The sequence below is a fragment of the Physeter macrocephalus genome, chromosome 16, assembly GCF_002837175.3.
Source record: "Physeter macrocephalus isolate SW-GA chromosome 16, ASM283717v5, whole genome shotgun sequence".
NCBI classification, from domain to species: Eukaryota; Metazoa; Chordata; class Mammalia; order Artiodactyla; family Physeteridae; genus Physeter; species Physeter macrocephalus.
Window position 1 is genome coordinate 56,002,748 of NC_041229.1, and position 15,999 is coordinate 56,018,746.

At 56.5% G+C, this 15,999-nt stretch overlaps 2 protein-coding genes across 2 annotated transcripts in view; both read right to left on the minus strand.

Annotated features, from left to right (window-relative positions):
• The window catches only part of CAPN5 (calpain 5), a 35,914-nt gene extending 19,915 nt beyond the window's left edge, over positions 1-15,999 (minus strand). The window contains exons 1-3 of the mRNA XM_028500900.1: positions 15,904-15,999; positions 15,086-15,217; positions 1,247-1,455 (exon numbers count right to left, since the gene is read on the minus strand). Of these exons, the coding sequence (XP_028356701.1) occupies positions 1,247-1,455; positions 15,086-15,217; positions 15,904-15,999 (437 nt within the window). The remainder of the gene's footprint in view (positions 1-1,246; positions 1,456-15,085; positions 15,218-15,903) is intronic.
• On the minus strand, positions 9,497-14,778 carry OMP (olfactory marker protein). Its single transcript, XM_055091726.1, has 3 exons — positions 14,730-14,778; positions 10,556-10,626; positions 9,497-10,502 (listed from the first exon to the last, which is right to left on the minus strand). The coding sequence occupies exons 1-3, from the start codon at positions 14,776-14,778 to the stop codon at positions 9,711-9,713; spliced, it is 912 nt and encodes a 303-aa protein (XP_054947701.1). The 3' UTR covers positions 9,497-9,710.

A 15,999-nucleotide genomic window follows, 5' to 3' on the forward strand; every position in this document is an offset into this window, starting at 1 on the left:
TTTTTCTAGGTTCCACATATATGTGTTAATATACAATATTTGTTTTTCTCTTTCTGACTTACTTCACTCTGTATGACAGTGTCTAGGTCCATCCATGTCTCTACAAATGACCCAATTCCATTCCTTTTTATGGCTGAGTAATATTCCATTGTATATATGTACCACCATCTTCTTTATCCATTCGTCTGTCGATGGGCACTTAGGTTGCTTCCATGACCTGGCTATTGTAAACAGTGCTGCAATGAACATTGCATGTGTCTTTTTGAATTATGGTTTTCTCTGGGTATATGCCCAGTAGTGGGATTGCTGGGTCATATGGTAATTCTATTTTTAGTTTTTTAAGGAACCTCCATACTGTTCTCCACAGTGGCTGTATCAATTTACATTCCCACCAACAGTGCAAGACGGTTCCATGGGTTTGTTTTTGATGGAGTTTTTGTTTTTCCTTTCACACACACACACACACACACACACACACGCACACATGCACATACCACACACTTGTCCAAGGAGAGTGACAAACAGGACTGGGAGGAAGAATCAAGGAGAGGCTCCCACAGAGCTGGTCTCTGACCCCACTGGCCCTCCTGTGCCAGGCCTGTACCTGTCCTGCAGGGGCCTGGGCAGGTCACACTGCCCCAAAGCCCTCCACAGCTCAGCAAACCTTTGCTCATGCCCATGCTGGGAACCCAGGGCCTGGCACAGAGCAGGAGGAGGGGCAGCAAAGATAGAATGGCTGGACAGTCAGGTAGACAGACCAGTGGGTGGGTGAAGGGGAGGCCCAGCAAGCAGGAAAGGCAGTGGTTTGTCCCAACCTCCTCCACCAGCCCAGGCTCGGAGACACCGCATCCCCAACGAGGCCTCCAGGGAGGGCTCAGCAACTTGGATCTTTGGAAGAGAACCATCGACCTGAATATGGTTGCTGGCTCTGCCCCCGGCTACCTGCAGGACACCTGCCTGGGCCTCCATCTTCCCAGGTAGAAGTGGGAGTACCTATTCCTCCCTATGTGGGCTGGTTGTGGGGACCTGACACCAGGTACCCAGAGGCCCTGCAGTCCAGGCCTCCACCACCCCTGGCTGTGCTCTGGGTGCCGGGCTCTGAGCTCGCTGTGTGTGTTTGCACCTGCCCCTCACCTCTCTGTGCCTGGAGCCCCAGCTAGAGGAACACCCGCACAGAGCCCAAGAGCAGTTCCGCCCCAGCCTGGCCTCCCGCCCAGCCGCCCGCCTGCCCGCCACTGGCACCTACTTGGCGTAGGCCTTCTCCACCAGGGCACACCAGAACTCATTGCGGGAGCTGGAGTGGCAGTAGATGAGCTGGTTGTTGACTGTGGGCAGCCGGTCATCGATGACCACGTCCACCCACTCCCCGAAGCGCCAGAAATGGAAGTGAAAGATGCCCACGTAGGTGTTGGGCTTCTCGGGGTCCCACTCCTGCTCCTTCCAGTCTGGGATGACCTGGATGGGGAAGGGGACAGGATGGGGACACACTGAGGGTCACAGCTGGCTTCCTGAGGAAATGGGGGTGCGTGCCTCCAGGGAATCAAATGGAAAGGAATACTGGGTTCAATTCCCATCTCCGCCATGAACCAGTATGGGCCTTGAGCAAATCCTTCTCATCTCCGGGCCTCAGTTTCCCCATCCCTGAAGGGGTTGGAGGCCCCCTGAGGCTCCTCCCAGCTCTGTCATTCTAAGATTCTATGAGCTTCCCCTTCCCTTCCTCATGCCTCCATCTGCATCCTCCCCCTCAGAAATATAGCACATCCATCCAAGTTCCTGCCTGGTCAGTGGTGCCACCATGCCCCCCGTCCTGCCCGAGCCAGAAGTTGGCAGCCATGCTGGCCTCCCCACTTTCCCTTTCTCCATCCAATCTGAGCTCCCACATTCTGCTAAAATGCATCTCCTCCTCTCCAGCCCCCCGGCACCACCCTGGCCCGGTCCCCCATCTCCTTGCCCCGGGACACTAACAGCATCAGCAACCACATCTGCCCTTGCCCCACACAGCAGCAGAGTGATCTTTCTGATCAGGTCCCCTGGAAAATAAAGTCCAAACCCTTAATATGCTCTGTCCCCAGGCTCATGTCTCTACCCTCACCCACCCCAGCCTCCACCTACTGCGCCCTGCTCCAGGCTCTTTCTCTGGTCAGGAACTCCGCACCTGCTCTTCCTGCAGCTGACTCTCACTTGTCCTTTAGGGCCTACCCTCCTCCTCCAGGAAGCCCTCCTTGACTCCTCAGACTAGGCCAGGACCCCCGTCCATGCATCTCACGGCCCCTGGCACTTCTCCTCTGAGACGCTTTCCCCAGTTATAATTACACAAGTGTGTGACATTGTGTTCAGTGCTGATACTGTCACTGGAATGTCAACTCTCTTAGGGCAGAGACACGTCAGCCTTCGTCACTGCTATCCACCCAGCACCTAGTCCAGGGCCTGGCTCAGACAGGGTCCTTAATAAACATGTGTTAACTGAATGAATAAATTCACAGGCATCCGCTGGGACTCTTAACAAAATTGATTATTTATGGAGCATCTTGGAAATGTCAGATACCAAGCCTGTGACTGCCATGGGTTATCTCAGTTCAATTCACACAACCACCCCGTGAAATTACTAACATATCCACCCTCACTTTACAGATGAGAACATCAAGGCTCAGAGAGGGCAAGTAACTTGTCCGGGGTCACATAGCTAGAAAATATACACATTCTTTGGAGGCAGGCAGACCTGGGTTTGAAGCCAGGATTCAAACGCAGGTCTGTCTGCCTCCAAATAATGAGTTCTTTATCAGTGTGGACCACTCTGCACCCAGCCCCACACTGGCACTGAGGACCCAGATGATTCAGACATGGTCCCTGCCCTCGGGAGGCTCCCAGTCTGGTGGGAGAGGCAGGCACACAGGCAAGTGCTGAGGCTGACACGGGGTACACGCGGGGCCATGGAGAGAAGGGAGTGGTGGGCCTGACCCTGGAGGACAAGCAGCAGCTTCTGAGCAGGTGTCCTGAGAGCTGGCAGTGGGCATCTCCCCAGCAGACTAGGACAAACAGAGGCAATTGGGGGCAGCAGGAGGTGGGGAGGTAGGGGAAAAACCCTCACCCTGCTGAGTCAGGGGGTCCTGCTGGCCCTTTTGGGCAAGGACCCAGAGGAGCCAAACCCCATCAAGACCATAAGAACCATCTTATAGAAGAAAATCACTCCCAGGTATGGGGGTGGGCACGCAGGCAGTCAGGCTGAGGAGCCAGAGATGTATAGGAGGCTGTAAATCCCAAGGTCTGGAGTAGCCTGAGCAGAGACTTCAGCCAAAAGCCTTTCCCAACCCCCACCCTCATTAAGGATGCTTTTGTTTACACGCCTCTAACCATCAACAGGGATGCTGGCAAAGAGAAATGCTCCCTAGTGGGACATTCGAGACCAAGACAACGAAAATGATAAGCACAGTGAGAGGCGCTACAGCCACTAATGGAGCCCAGCTAAGTGCCATAGCACCTGAACCCTCAGGGCTGTCTTCTGAGGGGTAGGGCAGGAAGTCGCTGCAGAAGGCCACCCACAAGCACCAGTGAGGGAGGTAGGATTCACACTCAGGGCTTCAGAGCCTGACACAGAGCCTAGAACCCAGCAAGGGCTGATTACTAGCTGGTTCCTTTTCAGTCAACTCTGTGTCCTTTCTCAGTGAAAACTCCCAGGCTGGCCTCTGCCCTGACCCCTGGCATGTTCCCTGACGTTTGATTTCAGGACAGAAAAGTGTATCAAAAATGGGGTACAGGGTCTTCCCTTGTGGAGCAGTGGTTAAGAATCCGCCTGCCAGTGCAGGGGACACGGGTTCGAGCCCTGGTCCGGGAAGATCCCACATGCCATGGAGCAACTAAGCCCGTGAGCCGCTACTACTGAGCCTACGCTCTAGAGTCCGAGAGCCACAACTATTGAGGCCGTGTGCCACAACTACTGAAGCCGCACGCCTAGAGCCTGTGCTCCATAATAAGAGAAGCTACCGCAATGAGAAGCCCGCGCACCGCAACGAAGAGTAGCCCCAGCTCGCAGCAACTAGAGAAAGCCCGCGCGCAGCAGTGAAGACCCAACGCAGCCAAAAATAAATAAATAAATAAATTTATTTTGCAAAAAAAAAGGGGGTACATGCAGGGGCACAGAGCAATGGAGAGTCGGAAGCTGGGAACACTGGCCTGGCCACTGCACCCTCCTCCACTCCTCCCTGCTCTGAAAGCTCTGGACTGCACGGGATGCGGAAGAAGGATGGGGGAGAGGGGAGGGAAGAAGAGGAGTCCTCGCAGGAGCTGGGAGGTACCACTGGGGCCACGGGAGGATCATTAGTCAAACCCAGGGCTTGGCTCTGAACGCTCTGTGACTCAAAAGGCAGCTAATGAGGCTCCAGGGTCTGTGATACAGAGTCAGCGATCTCCATGGGCCTCAATTTCCCTCCCACATCACAGTCCTTCAAGGAAGCCCTTCAAGGAAGCCCCAGGACAGCCTTCTCACCCCTCAGCCCCTCTCTGCTGCCAGCCAGGGTACCAAGCGAGAGGAAGCAGTCTGTCCAGGGAGGTGTGCTCCCACGGGCACACAAACCAAACACCCTCCACACCACATTCGGTCATGCCAGAAATCAAGGAAGCAACCAGAGGATTCAGGACCAATCTGAAGAGGCTCCCACTAGCCAAAGACGGGCCAATCTGAGCAGCAGTAAAGGATAATGACAGTGATGAATGAAAACACATCCAATACGTTCAAATCCATGAGACCATGATGATATTAACACAAACAAATAATTAGTCACTATTGGAGGGTGGCAGGGAAACAACTCATTTTTTTGAAACTGGAAATCGAAAGGAAAAAAAAAAATCAAAGACTTATCCTGACTTTTCTATACAAACTGTGGCGTAGAGTAACCAATAGCAGATGAAGGGAGGTTTTTATTTGGTGATGAATTCCATCTAAGAAGTGAGAAGAAATTAGAATATTAGACTCCTATTCTTTTTTTTTTTTAAATAAATTTATTTATTTATTTTTGGCTGCTTTGGGTCTTCGTTGCTGTGTGTGCCGGCTTTCTCTAGTTGTGGCAAGCAGGGCGCTACTCTTCATTGTGGCGGGCAGGCTTCTCATCACGGTGGCTTCTCTTGCTGCGGAGCAAAGGCTCTAGGCGCACGGGCTTCAGTAGTTGCAGCACAAGGGCTCGGTAGTTGTGGCTCACGGGCTCTAGAGCGCAGGCTCAGTAGTTGTGGCGCATGGGGTTATTTGCTCCGCAGCATGTGGGATCTTCCCTGACCAGGGCTTGAACCCGTGTCCCCTGCGTTGGCAGGCAGACTCTTAACCACAGCGCCACAAGGGAAGTCCTAGACTCCTATTCTTTTGCAACCACTGACAAATAATGGATTTAGGCAATCATGGCTTCTAACATCGATTTAGGATCACCGATGGTTCCTATGTCACAAAAAAAGAGACAACCCGACATTATGTACCTCCTGAGAGAACTTCGCCTATGAAGCAGTTGTGCAAAAAAAATTGTGCCACACCTTATGAAGCCTCCAGAGGTGAGTGTTACCTCACAGGAAACTCAGGGCACAGACAAATATTAATCAACACCATGAAAACGAAGCCTGCAAAATCCAGATGGTTGGAAACTCCACAGGACAAATGACTGGCTTCTGCAGCAACTAGACTGCAAGGAAAAAAAAATGAAAAGATGAAGGGGAACCAACGGACTGCAGTAATGGACCTTTGTTTGGATCTGATTCAAACAAACTGTAAAATATACATATAAACATTTGTGACCCAGAGTGGAAACCAGAACATTTGCTGGGTATTTGATGATATTAAGGAATTATTATAAAGTTATTTTAGTTATGTTACAATATTATGGTTCCGGGTTTTTAACGAGTCCTTATCGTTCAGAGATACACCCAGAAATATTTACAGATGAAATGACATGCTGCCTGGGGGGAGCGGGGTTGTAGAGGAAACAAGATCAACCACGAGTTGGCAGTTGTTGAGGTGGAGGGATGGGTCCAAGGGCTCACTAGGCTGTCTCTCTCCTCTCGCGTGACTACAGTTGAAAAGTCCCATCGCCAGGGACACTAGCTCCCTGGCCCGGCATTCAAAGCCCTGCGGGCGGCTCTCAGCTTCACCCCTGAACACTGCCTCCCTCAGGCCCTATAGGAATCTACACCCCGTGATGCCTCAGGCCACCTCAGCTTTGCACGGGTGGCTCCCTCTGCGGGCCTCATCCCAGTCCCCGTCCCTCGGGGCCAGTTGAGCAGCAGCTTGCAGGGTCCTCCTGACCCCACCCTCCCCTTGGGCGCCGTCCGGCAGCCCCTCCCCCAAGCTCCTGCTCAGATCCCCACCGCCCGGCACAGGGTCAGGGCCAGCTCCACAGCTGGCTGAGTCTTCCTGGGAGGAAAATCCCCAGATGCCGGCCGCAGCGAGGGTCTGGACAGCTGGTGAGCTTGTACACACTACCGGTGTGAAAGAAAAATAAAAATGGAGTCAGCTTTACTAAGACAGCGCTCTAAAATGGAGCTGGGAGGCCACTGAGAAAGTGTGACTTCTGCAAGCCAGCACCTGCATGGAATCTGAACTTTGACCACTTCTTGTCTTAATGCAGCCATCCAGAACGTTTGCCCAGTGTTCCAGAAACTCAAGATATTTATTGGATCCTTACCCTAAAATAACTCTTGACAGCCTTAAGGACAAATATTTCCTTTAACGACCTTATGGCTTTTGCCTTTACAAGCCCCTGACTTCCTCTTTCCTGGAACGCTCTTTTGGTTCTACCTGAATCTGTGTCTCCCCAGTTGCAATTCCTAAGACCTGAAAATAAAGCTCCTTGTTCTCTGTAGCCTCGATACTGATTGTTGTTTGATGCTGGACACCAATTTACCAACCTCGGTGTGTGGCTGGGACTTAAGCGTCGACTAGGCCGCCTCTCGGAGCCTCAGTGTGCCCGCATCTACCTACCCTCCCTCCAAGGCTGTTGTGAGAATGAAGGTGGAGAACGGCCTTGGATGTACTGCATCAACTGTGGAGGGCTGTGCACACATGAGGGGTCATCCCTGCTGGTGTGTGGAGTACATGGTGTGTGCAAACCTCGGGGAGACCTGGTCAACCTCCCTCCCAAGAGGAGAAAGGAAAACCTTAACAACAGTCCACTGTGCATGGGCCCTTCCCATCCCAGGGGGCCAGGGTCATGGGGTCGAAGGTCCACAGACCCAGAGCTTGATCCACATGCACCCCGTCGCCGGCCCCTCCACACCCTCTGTGACTTCGAGCCGGCAGCCTCCTCCCCGGGCCTCTGTTGTCACCGTTCACAAACTGAGTGAGGGTCGGGGTCAGGTGGGGCCCTAAGGTGACGTGGTGACATGGGTCTTCTCTGGTCAGTGGGGCAGGGCTGCAAGGGGCTTCAGAGAACCAGGCTGTTCCCTTTAGAAAGTCTGAGGCTGGGAGAGGGTCAGGAGCTGCCTGAGGACATACAGCATGTTAGGGAAATCCGGGCACAGGCCTGATCCCACCCCACCCCTCAGCCACTCCCCTGTCCCGTCTGCCTCCTGCCCGGCCACCCTGCAAGGGAGGGAGACTCCAGATTGAGCACGGCTTGGTGGGTCCCCACCATCCCCTGTGGGCCCCAAGTGTCTCCCCGAGGCCTCAGCATGGCTCTCTCCATGCCCCATACAGAGGCTGGTCTGGGGGCCACTGGAGAAAAAACTGTCAGGGCTGTTGGTTCCTGGCTGGGTGTCAGGGGACCTGGTTTCAAACCCCATGCTGATGTCTGACCTTGGGCCAGTCACCACCTGCTCTGGGCCTCACCCCTGAAAGCGGCAGGAGGAGGGGGCAGGGGTGTGGAGGGGGCCCAGGGAGGGGTGGCTCCTGGGAAGAGAACGCATACCACGAGGCGGGGACACACAGGCTTTACTGAGGACACGCAGTGAGCACGGCAGAGGCACTCACATGCCTGCACAGAGCAGACGTGCTGGGGTGGGAACACAAGCAGTCTGAACCAAGAGGGTCCCCAGAGCTGCAGGGAGGGGTCAAGCAGAGAGGCAGAAGGACAGGGCCATCCACAGGGGTCTAGCCTCCAGGCTCCCCCGGAGTCAGCAGAGAAGCAGGCAGGAATCCAAGCATGTCCCGGAATAGACACCCGAGCTTCAAGTTAGAAAGGACCATCGCTCACACCACAGCCAAATCTCCCACTGAAGAATCGACTCCAGCTGCTTCTGCCTGGCTGCCTCCAAAGTGGGGGCCTGCCCTCCCGGCAGCCCTGGCCACTAGGGTTGGCTCTGACCCTCCATCTCTCAGCGACGGCTCTGCTTCACGAGGGAAATGTCATGGGCACGTCCCTGACAAAAAACAGGGCTGACCTGGAGACACGGTGTTGGGGGCGCTTCTAGAGGAGCTCACTGGGCCTGTGCAGCGTGAAGGGGGCTTGGGGGTTGGAACTGAATCTGCTGGCAACTGTGCCTCAGTTTCCCTCTTTGTTTGGCGAGTGGGTTGTGCCCTGTGACCTCTGAGGCCAGTGTTCCGCCGTCACACCACACTGTCACCTCCAGCCCACTTCTGACCAACATCCATCACAGCTCCCCTCCAAGGCTGCCCCCGATTCCTACCCCTCAACCCCACCAAAGATGCCACACCAGGATGACACACCTGCCTTCTCCGACCAGTTAGCCAGGAAAAGCCTGACAGCCCAGGAGGGGACACCTCAGGCCCCAGAGATGTTACTGTCTCCAGCTCCAGGGCTCTGGACCCCCTCTATCCAGACAGAGGGAAACCTGTTTACGACACTGCTCCCCACTTCACTGCATGAACCTCAAAGTCTCCCGGCTCAGGAGCTTCCCCTCCCCAATGTCATCCTGATCAAGCCCCTGCTAAGGGCCACCAGGGAACCAGCTAGGCAATTCAGACTTATTCACAGGGCAGGTATAGAACACAACCATATGAATATAGCATGCTCTCTCTCAAAACATATGTATATGTATAGACAGATACATCTCTATACAACGTTTTTTACATTTCCCCCTTCACTTCTCTCCTCCTGAAGTCATTCCCAGAAGAGCAAGAGCTGGCCTGCACAGCCTCCAGCGTGCCAGCCACTTCCCACTGCCCAAATCAGCCCTCACAGCAACCCTGCCCAATGTCTTAAGAGCCCTGAGGTGTCATGGGCCCACAGGAGGTGCCCGGAGCAGCAGGCTGAGTGTCCACCTCCAGACACAGACACTGGGAAGGGGCGTCGTGGCCAGGAGGGCAGCAAATGCCTGCGTGCCAGACTCTCCAAGGAGGCTGCTTTGTCGTCTCCGGGCCCCTGTCTCCGGAGGAAGCCCAATGACTGGTTCTTTAGAGTTGTCTCTCTCGATCTGTGTCTGTCTCTGTCTTGGTCTCTCAGTCTCCCTGCCAACCATGGAGCAGAGAGAGAAGGCAATCTCCCACGGCCTCTCCGTCTTCCCACACTAGCCCCGACCAGGTCTCCACGGTCTACGGCAGAAGCAGGGGCAGCCAGGTCAGCTTCTAGACTACGGAGCCCTTGCATCTTCCTCCCGTAAGCGGGACAGCCGGCACACGGGAAAGGAGAGAAGTAAGGACGCAGGCTCAGGGGTCCTGGCCAAGCCAAGTACAGGCCAGCAGCTACCAGAATGTCCCCAGACACACACGTGGGGGAAAGGGGTATGGGCAGGGGTCAGGCAGGTGGGTGAAAGGAGAGGGTAGCGGCGGGCAGCTGCCATCAGAGCTGGCTAAAGACCACGGAGGCCTTGAGGTTGGCAGGCTCGACGCCCTCGCTGAAGGTGATGAGGAAGTACATGACCCTGCGGATCTTGGCCAGCTCGGACAGGCGCTCCCCAAACTCCAGGGCGTCGGCCTCATTCCCATCCATGGCTTCCGAGCCCTCCTCGCGCCAGAGGATGGCAGCGGGGTCCAGCAGCTGCCGCGTCGTGAGGTTGGTGAGGTCGGGCGTCCAGATCTGGGACGTGCCCGTGATGGTGACCTTGCCCGGCTTGTCCAGCACGACGTCCCAGCGCTCAAACTGCAGCCTCTGCTGCTGGATGAAGTCGATGAGGTACACGGACTCGGCCGGCTGCAGCAGCTTCTCGCCATCCTGGCGCTTCCCCCCGCGCTGCTTCAGACTCTCCAGGCGCAGCCGCATCTGCTGGGTCAGGTCCTCGTCCAGGACCAGGGGCGTGTCGAGCTGGGTCGGCTTCGGCTCGTCCTCCGCCACGGCCTGCTTGCTGCTGCCGCCTCCACCGTCCAGGCGCCGAGTGGACTGGGGCCTCACGGCCAAGGCGAGAGGCCACCAAAGAGGGGCCCCGCCTCCCCTTTCGCCCCCCTCGTCGTCCCGCCCCTCTTTGCCACTGGCTCTTCCCAGCCCCACCCCGTCCTCAAAATGGGGTGTGCAGGAGGGCGGGCGTCCCCACACGCCTCTTTCTCTACTCCTCGCAGAAGCGGTAATGGAGGCACTGCAGGCAGGCAGGAGGGTGGCAGGCTCCTCAGGGACCAGCTGCTGTGGCAACCACGCTGGCTACCACGGATGGGCTGAGAGCTGGCCTGCTGTGAAGAGGGAGCACTGCTTACAGGCAGTAAGAGGGCAGGAGGCGGGGGGCAAGCGCTCACTGGAGACAACATCAGGAGAGGCTGAAGACCCCCTGGCGGGAGGGTGGGAAATAAGGCCCAGAGGGGCCCACCGATTTGAGATTTGAAGTCACCTAAGCCGAACCTTGGCGCTCTCCTTGACTCCGCCTCACCTGCACCCCTCCACGCCCGATTGGCAAGGCCTGTGGATTACCCTGGAAACACGCCTCCCCAACCCCACTGCCAGGACCCCGGCCCAGCCACCATCATCTCTCACCTAGACCGATGTTCTCAAACTTCAGGGAGCATCAAAACCAGCTGCAGGACTTAAATCTCAGTTTGCTGGGCCCCACCCGAGTTTCTGATTTAATCGGTCTCGGATGAGGCCTGAGAACTTGCATTTCTAACAACCTCCCAGGTGATGCTCATGCCGCTGGTCCAGGAGCTGTGTTTTGAGAATCACTGACCTGGATGGTTCTTGCCTGCCGGCCCCACCTCAACCCTGCACCACACGGCAGCCACATGCCCAGGAAGCCCTTCTACTAAAATCCCACCACTTATTCCCCCTGTGTCGAGCCTCAGTTTCCCCCAGGAGACTTGAGGCCCTGGAAGAATCTGACAAACGTCTGTATCCCCGGTGCCTGAGGGGGAACCAGGAGCTCAGCTATTATGTGGGCAAATGGAAGAAATGTGAGCGTAACTGGGGATGGGGGTGAGGGAGAGGGGAAGCTGCCATGACACTGCCACACACAGAAAAGAGGACAGAAGCACAGGCCAAAGTGTAACAACTGAAAACAATCTGAAGGGTCTAGTGGACCACAAGCACAGTCAATTGCTAGATGGAAGCTAAGTAAGTCAGTGGGGTCTTGGGCTACACACACAAACAGCAAGAGGGTCCCCAAAGGGGACCACACACCTGATCCTGTTAAGACAACACCTCAAGCCCTTGGGTCAGTTCTGGGGGCTGCTGGCACCAGTTCCCCGATGGTATTCGAGAAAACCACAGAGCAAGTGTTAAACTGCCTGTCCCTCACAGACAGGCAGGGCAGGAGGGAGGGAGCCTGGGGACCAAGGATGGCCAGAGGGGAAGGAAGGGCAGGCGGGAGGCTGCCGGTGGGGCTGGCCCACTGCTTCCGACAAACCTCTGATTGGCCACCAGATGCCTTGGGAGGCCCCACCAAAGACTGGACGTAGGAGTGAACAGAGAAGGGAAAAGCAAGGTCCAGACTTGCATCCGTGACTGCAAAAATGTGATCATAACAAATGAACAAGCCCCTCTTTAACCCCAAATGGATAAAAGACTAGAAGGAAATGTAGAAAACCCTCAACACTGGTTGTTTCCAGGTACTTTTTAAAATCACCTGTCCCCAGTACCTAGAATGGTGCTGGGGCATAGCTGGTGCTCAATTATCGTGTGGTGCACGAACTGTTATATGCTTAAGGGCGGGGATCGCTCATATAACACGGGTGGGGGTGGGATGGGAAACGTTTTTAAGTGGAACTAAAAGACTGCCAGGCCCTGCCAGCAGGTGCCTCCCCTAGGCCCCGGCCCAGGATGCCCACCCCCCAAAACTTGCTCTCAGACACTCGGGCACCCCGCTGGGTTTCTGCTCAATTCTGCTCTCCCACCACCGGGGACATGGCTGTCTCCTCCTGGGCCCGGGTACCCCGTGACTCAGAGCAGGGCTCAGACCTGCCCTCGTGCCTGGGGCCACACCAGGCTCTAGGGAAGGTGAACTCACCTGGCTTGGGCCGGGCCAGGCCAGGCTAACGGCAAATGCTCCACCCTGCTGTCACATCCTGACTTCTGGTCCACAAAACCTGGTCACCTAAAGTCCACTGCCCTGCCCTCAGCGAATGCACAGTCAAGTTGGGGAGACCATAATGCCCCCATCGGGGATCCCATAGGACGGGGAGGCCTGCTTCCTAGAAGTGTCCGGCAGAGGAGAGGAATAGGTGGGAGGCCAGAGGAGGGGCAGAGAGGGATTTAGATTGCCGCTAAATGCCATGGGCTTGCCCCGCACCCCTACCCCGTGGGCTCCTTTAATCCTCCCACCACCATGGGGACTGGAAAAGTCAGGTTTACACAGAGGCCAAGAGAAGAAACATGACCTGGCTAAGGTCACACAGCTAGCGAGAAACCCAGCCAGAATCAAACCCAGGACCGGCTGGCTTCAAATCCCGTGCCTGTCGGCCCCAGGCCGTGTCAAGTACTAGAGGTAAAGGGGTGGCTTCCTGGAGAAGGGGGCATGTGTGTCGGGGGCGTGACGCCTGCATCTGAGGCTCAGCATCCCCAGAGTGTGAGGTGGGTGGAGCAAGCAGGGGTGCAGCTCAGGCTGAGCGCCCCCCGTTCCATGGAGAAAACAGGGTGGGGCAGGGGAGGCCCTGCAGGGAAACAGGCCCAGCAAGTGAGGGGTGACAACAAACAGGGCCCAGTCAGCAGGGACAGGAGGGGAGGTAAGGCACAGTAATGAGCTCCCCGAGGCCTCGTGCCTCCTGCCGGGACCCAGGGTCTGTCAACACAGCAGCACCAGAAGGCAGAGTGCAATTAGCCCAGAGCAGCCTGCCTCGCCCAACCTCCCAGGGACCTAAGCTCCTGGAGATCTGCCCCTGAAGCTTCCAGACAAGCCAGGCTGGGTGCCCTAACGCCCTGCAGGAGGAACCTTAGGCCCAGAGACTAACACAGGCCTGCCCATGGTCACAAAGCATCAACGACAAGCCTCTTGCCTGCGGGTCTGGGGCCCCTTCTTCCACTTGCTAGGTGGAGAGCTGTCCCAGGGGTCGGGCCCAGGGCAGGGCACACAGTAAGCTGAGGCTCATCTCTACAAATGACTAGACAGCCCGCTCCCCAGGAGGGGACATAGCGGGCCAGGCCCCGGCCCCACTGCAGGCCCCAGGAGGCCTGGGGCTGCTGGCCAGTCGCTGGGAAAGAACTCTGTTCTCAAAACCTTCTTGAGCCCTCTCTGTGCCGGGCTCCTGCTGGGCTCAGCAGGAAGATATAGACCAGCTTTGTCTGTGAGCTCGAGAGGGGAGATCACAGATAAACAGGCAATTACAGGGCAGGATGGGAAGCGTAGGCCAGCCCCACAGGGTTCCCATGTGCCACCTCCGGCCGCAGACGACGGAGCCCTGACCGGGGCACCTTGTTCTGGGCTCAGAGAAGGGGGTTGGAACCTGGAGGCAGGAGGGTGAGGACAGCTCTACACCCAAAGAACAGCGCCAGACCCCGAGCCTCTGTGGGCCATGAGGCTCTCCAAGGCCCTCCCAGCTTGGACGCCTCATGACCACCCATGTCTACGGATCTCAGCAGTGGCCTCTGCCAAGGGGCCTACAGCACAGAGCTTCCCGTATCCCACAGGACCACCGGGGCCAGGCCCCAGGGATGCCCACTTGGGGGTGGCTTTGAGAGGTCACACCCCTGTTCAGAAGACATGACAACAGGACACCTACCACAGTCCCAGCCTCGGCGAAGGGCACAGCTCCCTCTGATGGCTGAGGGATGCCTCAGAGGATGAGAACAAACTCATCTGCCCCTTGCACCCTGTTTGCCCAGGAACACCCATTATGTTCCATGAATCTTAATGATCACAACACTGGTCACTGCAGCGCTGCACTGCACAAGGCCCTTTAAGCCCACTACCTTGTTCCACCCTCACAGCTCCCCGAGAGGGAGCTACTCTGATATCCCAACTTTCTGGATGAGTGACCTGAGGCTAATTACAAAGCTATGAAATGGCGAGGCTGGGACTCGCACCTGAGCCTGTAAGACTCGGATGCCCGGTGCTCTTAAGCCCTGCTGCTAGTCCCTACAGAAAGAGCAGAAAGGGCAGGGATGAGAAAGGGGCAATGACTTGTATTTGCTGGCGTGGGAACCCAGGATGCGGTCCCCATCAGTTACTCGTTAGAAACCACAACTCCAGCCTCCCTGCTTCCCCAAGGAGGGAGCTCCGAGTGTTGGATTTAAGGGCTGCACCGCCGAATGCTGCCACAAGAGGGCGAAGTGTCAGGACCGGAGCCCATTCTTTCCAGCCTAAAACCCTGTGGTTCTGGTCCAGAATATCAGCTACCTGGAACCATGAATCATGAAACCGGACTGTCTGGATCACTCCAGCTGTTCAGAGTGAGAAGAGTGAGGCCCAGAGAAGGACAAGGGCTGGCCAAGTCACACAGCAGGTACCGGCAGGGGTCTCCTGAGCCGCAGTTAGTGGGGTCTCCACACTGCGCATGGTTTAGGCAGCCTCCACATTTCACAGGTGCATATTCTGCACAGTGGGCCCCCAACAGTCAAGAGCGGACGCATCAGAACTGGGAGTTATACAGATTCCCAGCACCTGTCCCTGAGCTGGCAGGGGCAGGGAAGGTGATTCTGATGCTCAGTCAGTACTGGGGAGCCCTGGCATCACCCCGCCCCATCCCCACACAGGCCGTCATAACGTCTCACCTGCTCACTCAGGCTGCACCTCCCCCATCTGATGGGGAGGGCACCAGGCTGAGTTCAGTCTCCCCAGCACCCCTGCCTGACCCAGGCCTCACCTTTTGCCACAGTGACTCACGGGAAGCGAGGGACGAGCAGGCCGCCACAAACCAGCAGTTGCCCACCTGGCCCTGGTGCAGGTCGTGGGAGCTGATGCCATCCACAAAGAGGCGGGGGTCCTCGCATATGTCCTGTGGAGAAGCCGAGAGGAGACCTCACTGTCTGCGTGGAGATTCGCCCGCCTCCCCTTGCCAACTGGGGCCCTGGGTCAGTTTCTCCAAATCCAGCTTCCCCCAGGGCTGCCCAGACAGCCCTTCTCCCCTCCTCTGGCTGAAGAACTCTGCTCTTCTGCCATAGTTTGGATGATGAGCAAATACTGTGGAAGGACTTCGAGGGGCTGGACCCGGTGCCCTCTGTGGTCTCCTGACCAGCAAGGGCTCAGTGTCCATCATCCTCCAGCACCAGCAGCCCTGCGGGGCCCGTCCCAGCCAGCTCTCAGGGGCCCACAGTCACAAAGTGGGGTGAGATGCAGGGCAGAAACACATCAAAATTGCACATGACGAGTGCAAAGGGCCAGGGAGAAGCGAGGAGACAACCATCCCAGGACCCATGTGGGCACATCCTCGGGCTGTCTCATCTGACCCTCACCCGACCTGAGCAGTGTGGCATTTTTATTCCATTTTATGGATGAGGAATGAAGGTTCAGAGAGAGGCAGTGACTTTCAAGGACACACAGCAAGCAAATGCCGAGCAGAGCTGAGCAGACACCCCCAGAGCTCCCCGAGTGCCCACCCCAGTCCCCTCCTCCTCACCCATCAGCATCTTCACTCTACAGAGCTGAGAGTGAGTGACTGCTCTCCAAGGGGGGCGACAATACGGGGTTGGGGGAGGTAAACACTGAGACATGCCTTCCTTCCTGCTGGCACCGTGATCTATCCTCACCATGGTCCTGAGAGGTGGGCATGGTGCTCAT

Excerpts from the sequence above, each read along its gene's own strand:
- OMP (XM_055091726.1), bottom strand. The coding sequence starts at position 14,778 with ATGCGCAGTGTGGAGACCCCACTAACTGCGGCTCAGGAGACCCCTGCC. Across the intron at positions 10,627-14,729 it reads GGCTCAGGAGACCCCTGCCG|GGGGTCTTCAGCCTCTCCTG; the intron begins GTACCTGCTGTG and ends CCCTCCCGCCAG. Across the intron at positions 10,503-10,555 it reads CTCCTGCCCTCTTACTGCCT|CCAGCGTGGTTGCCACAGCA; the intron begins GTAAGCAGTGCT and ends CATCCGTGGTAG.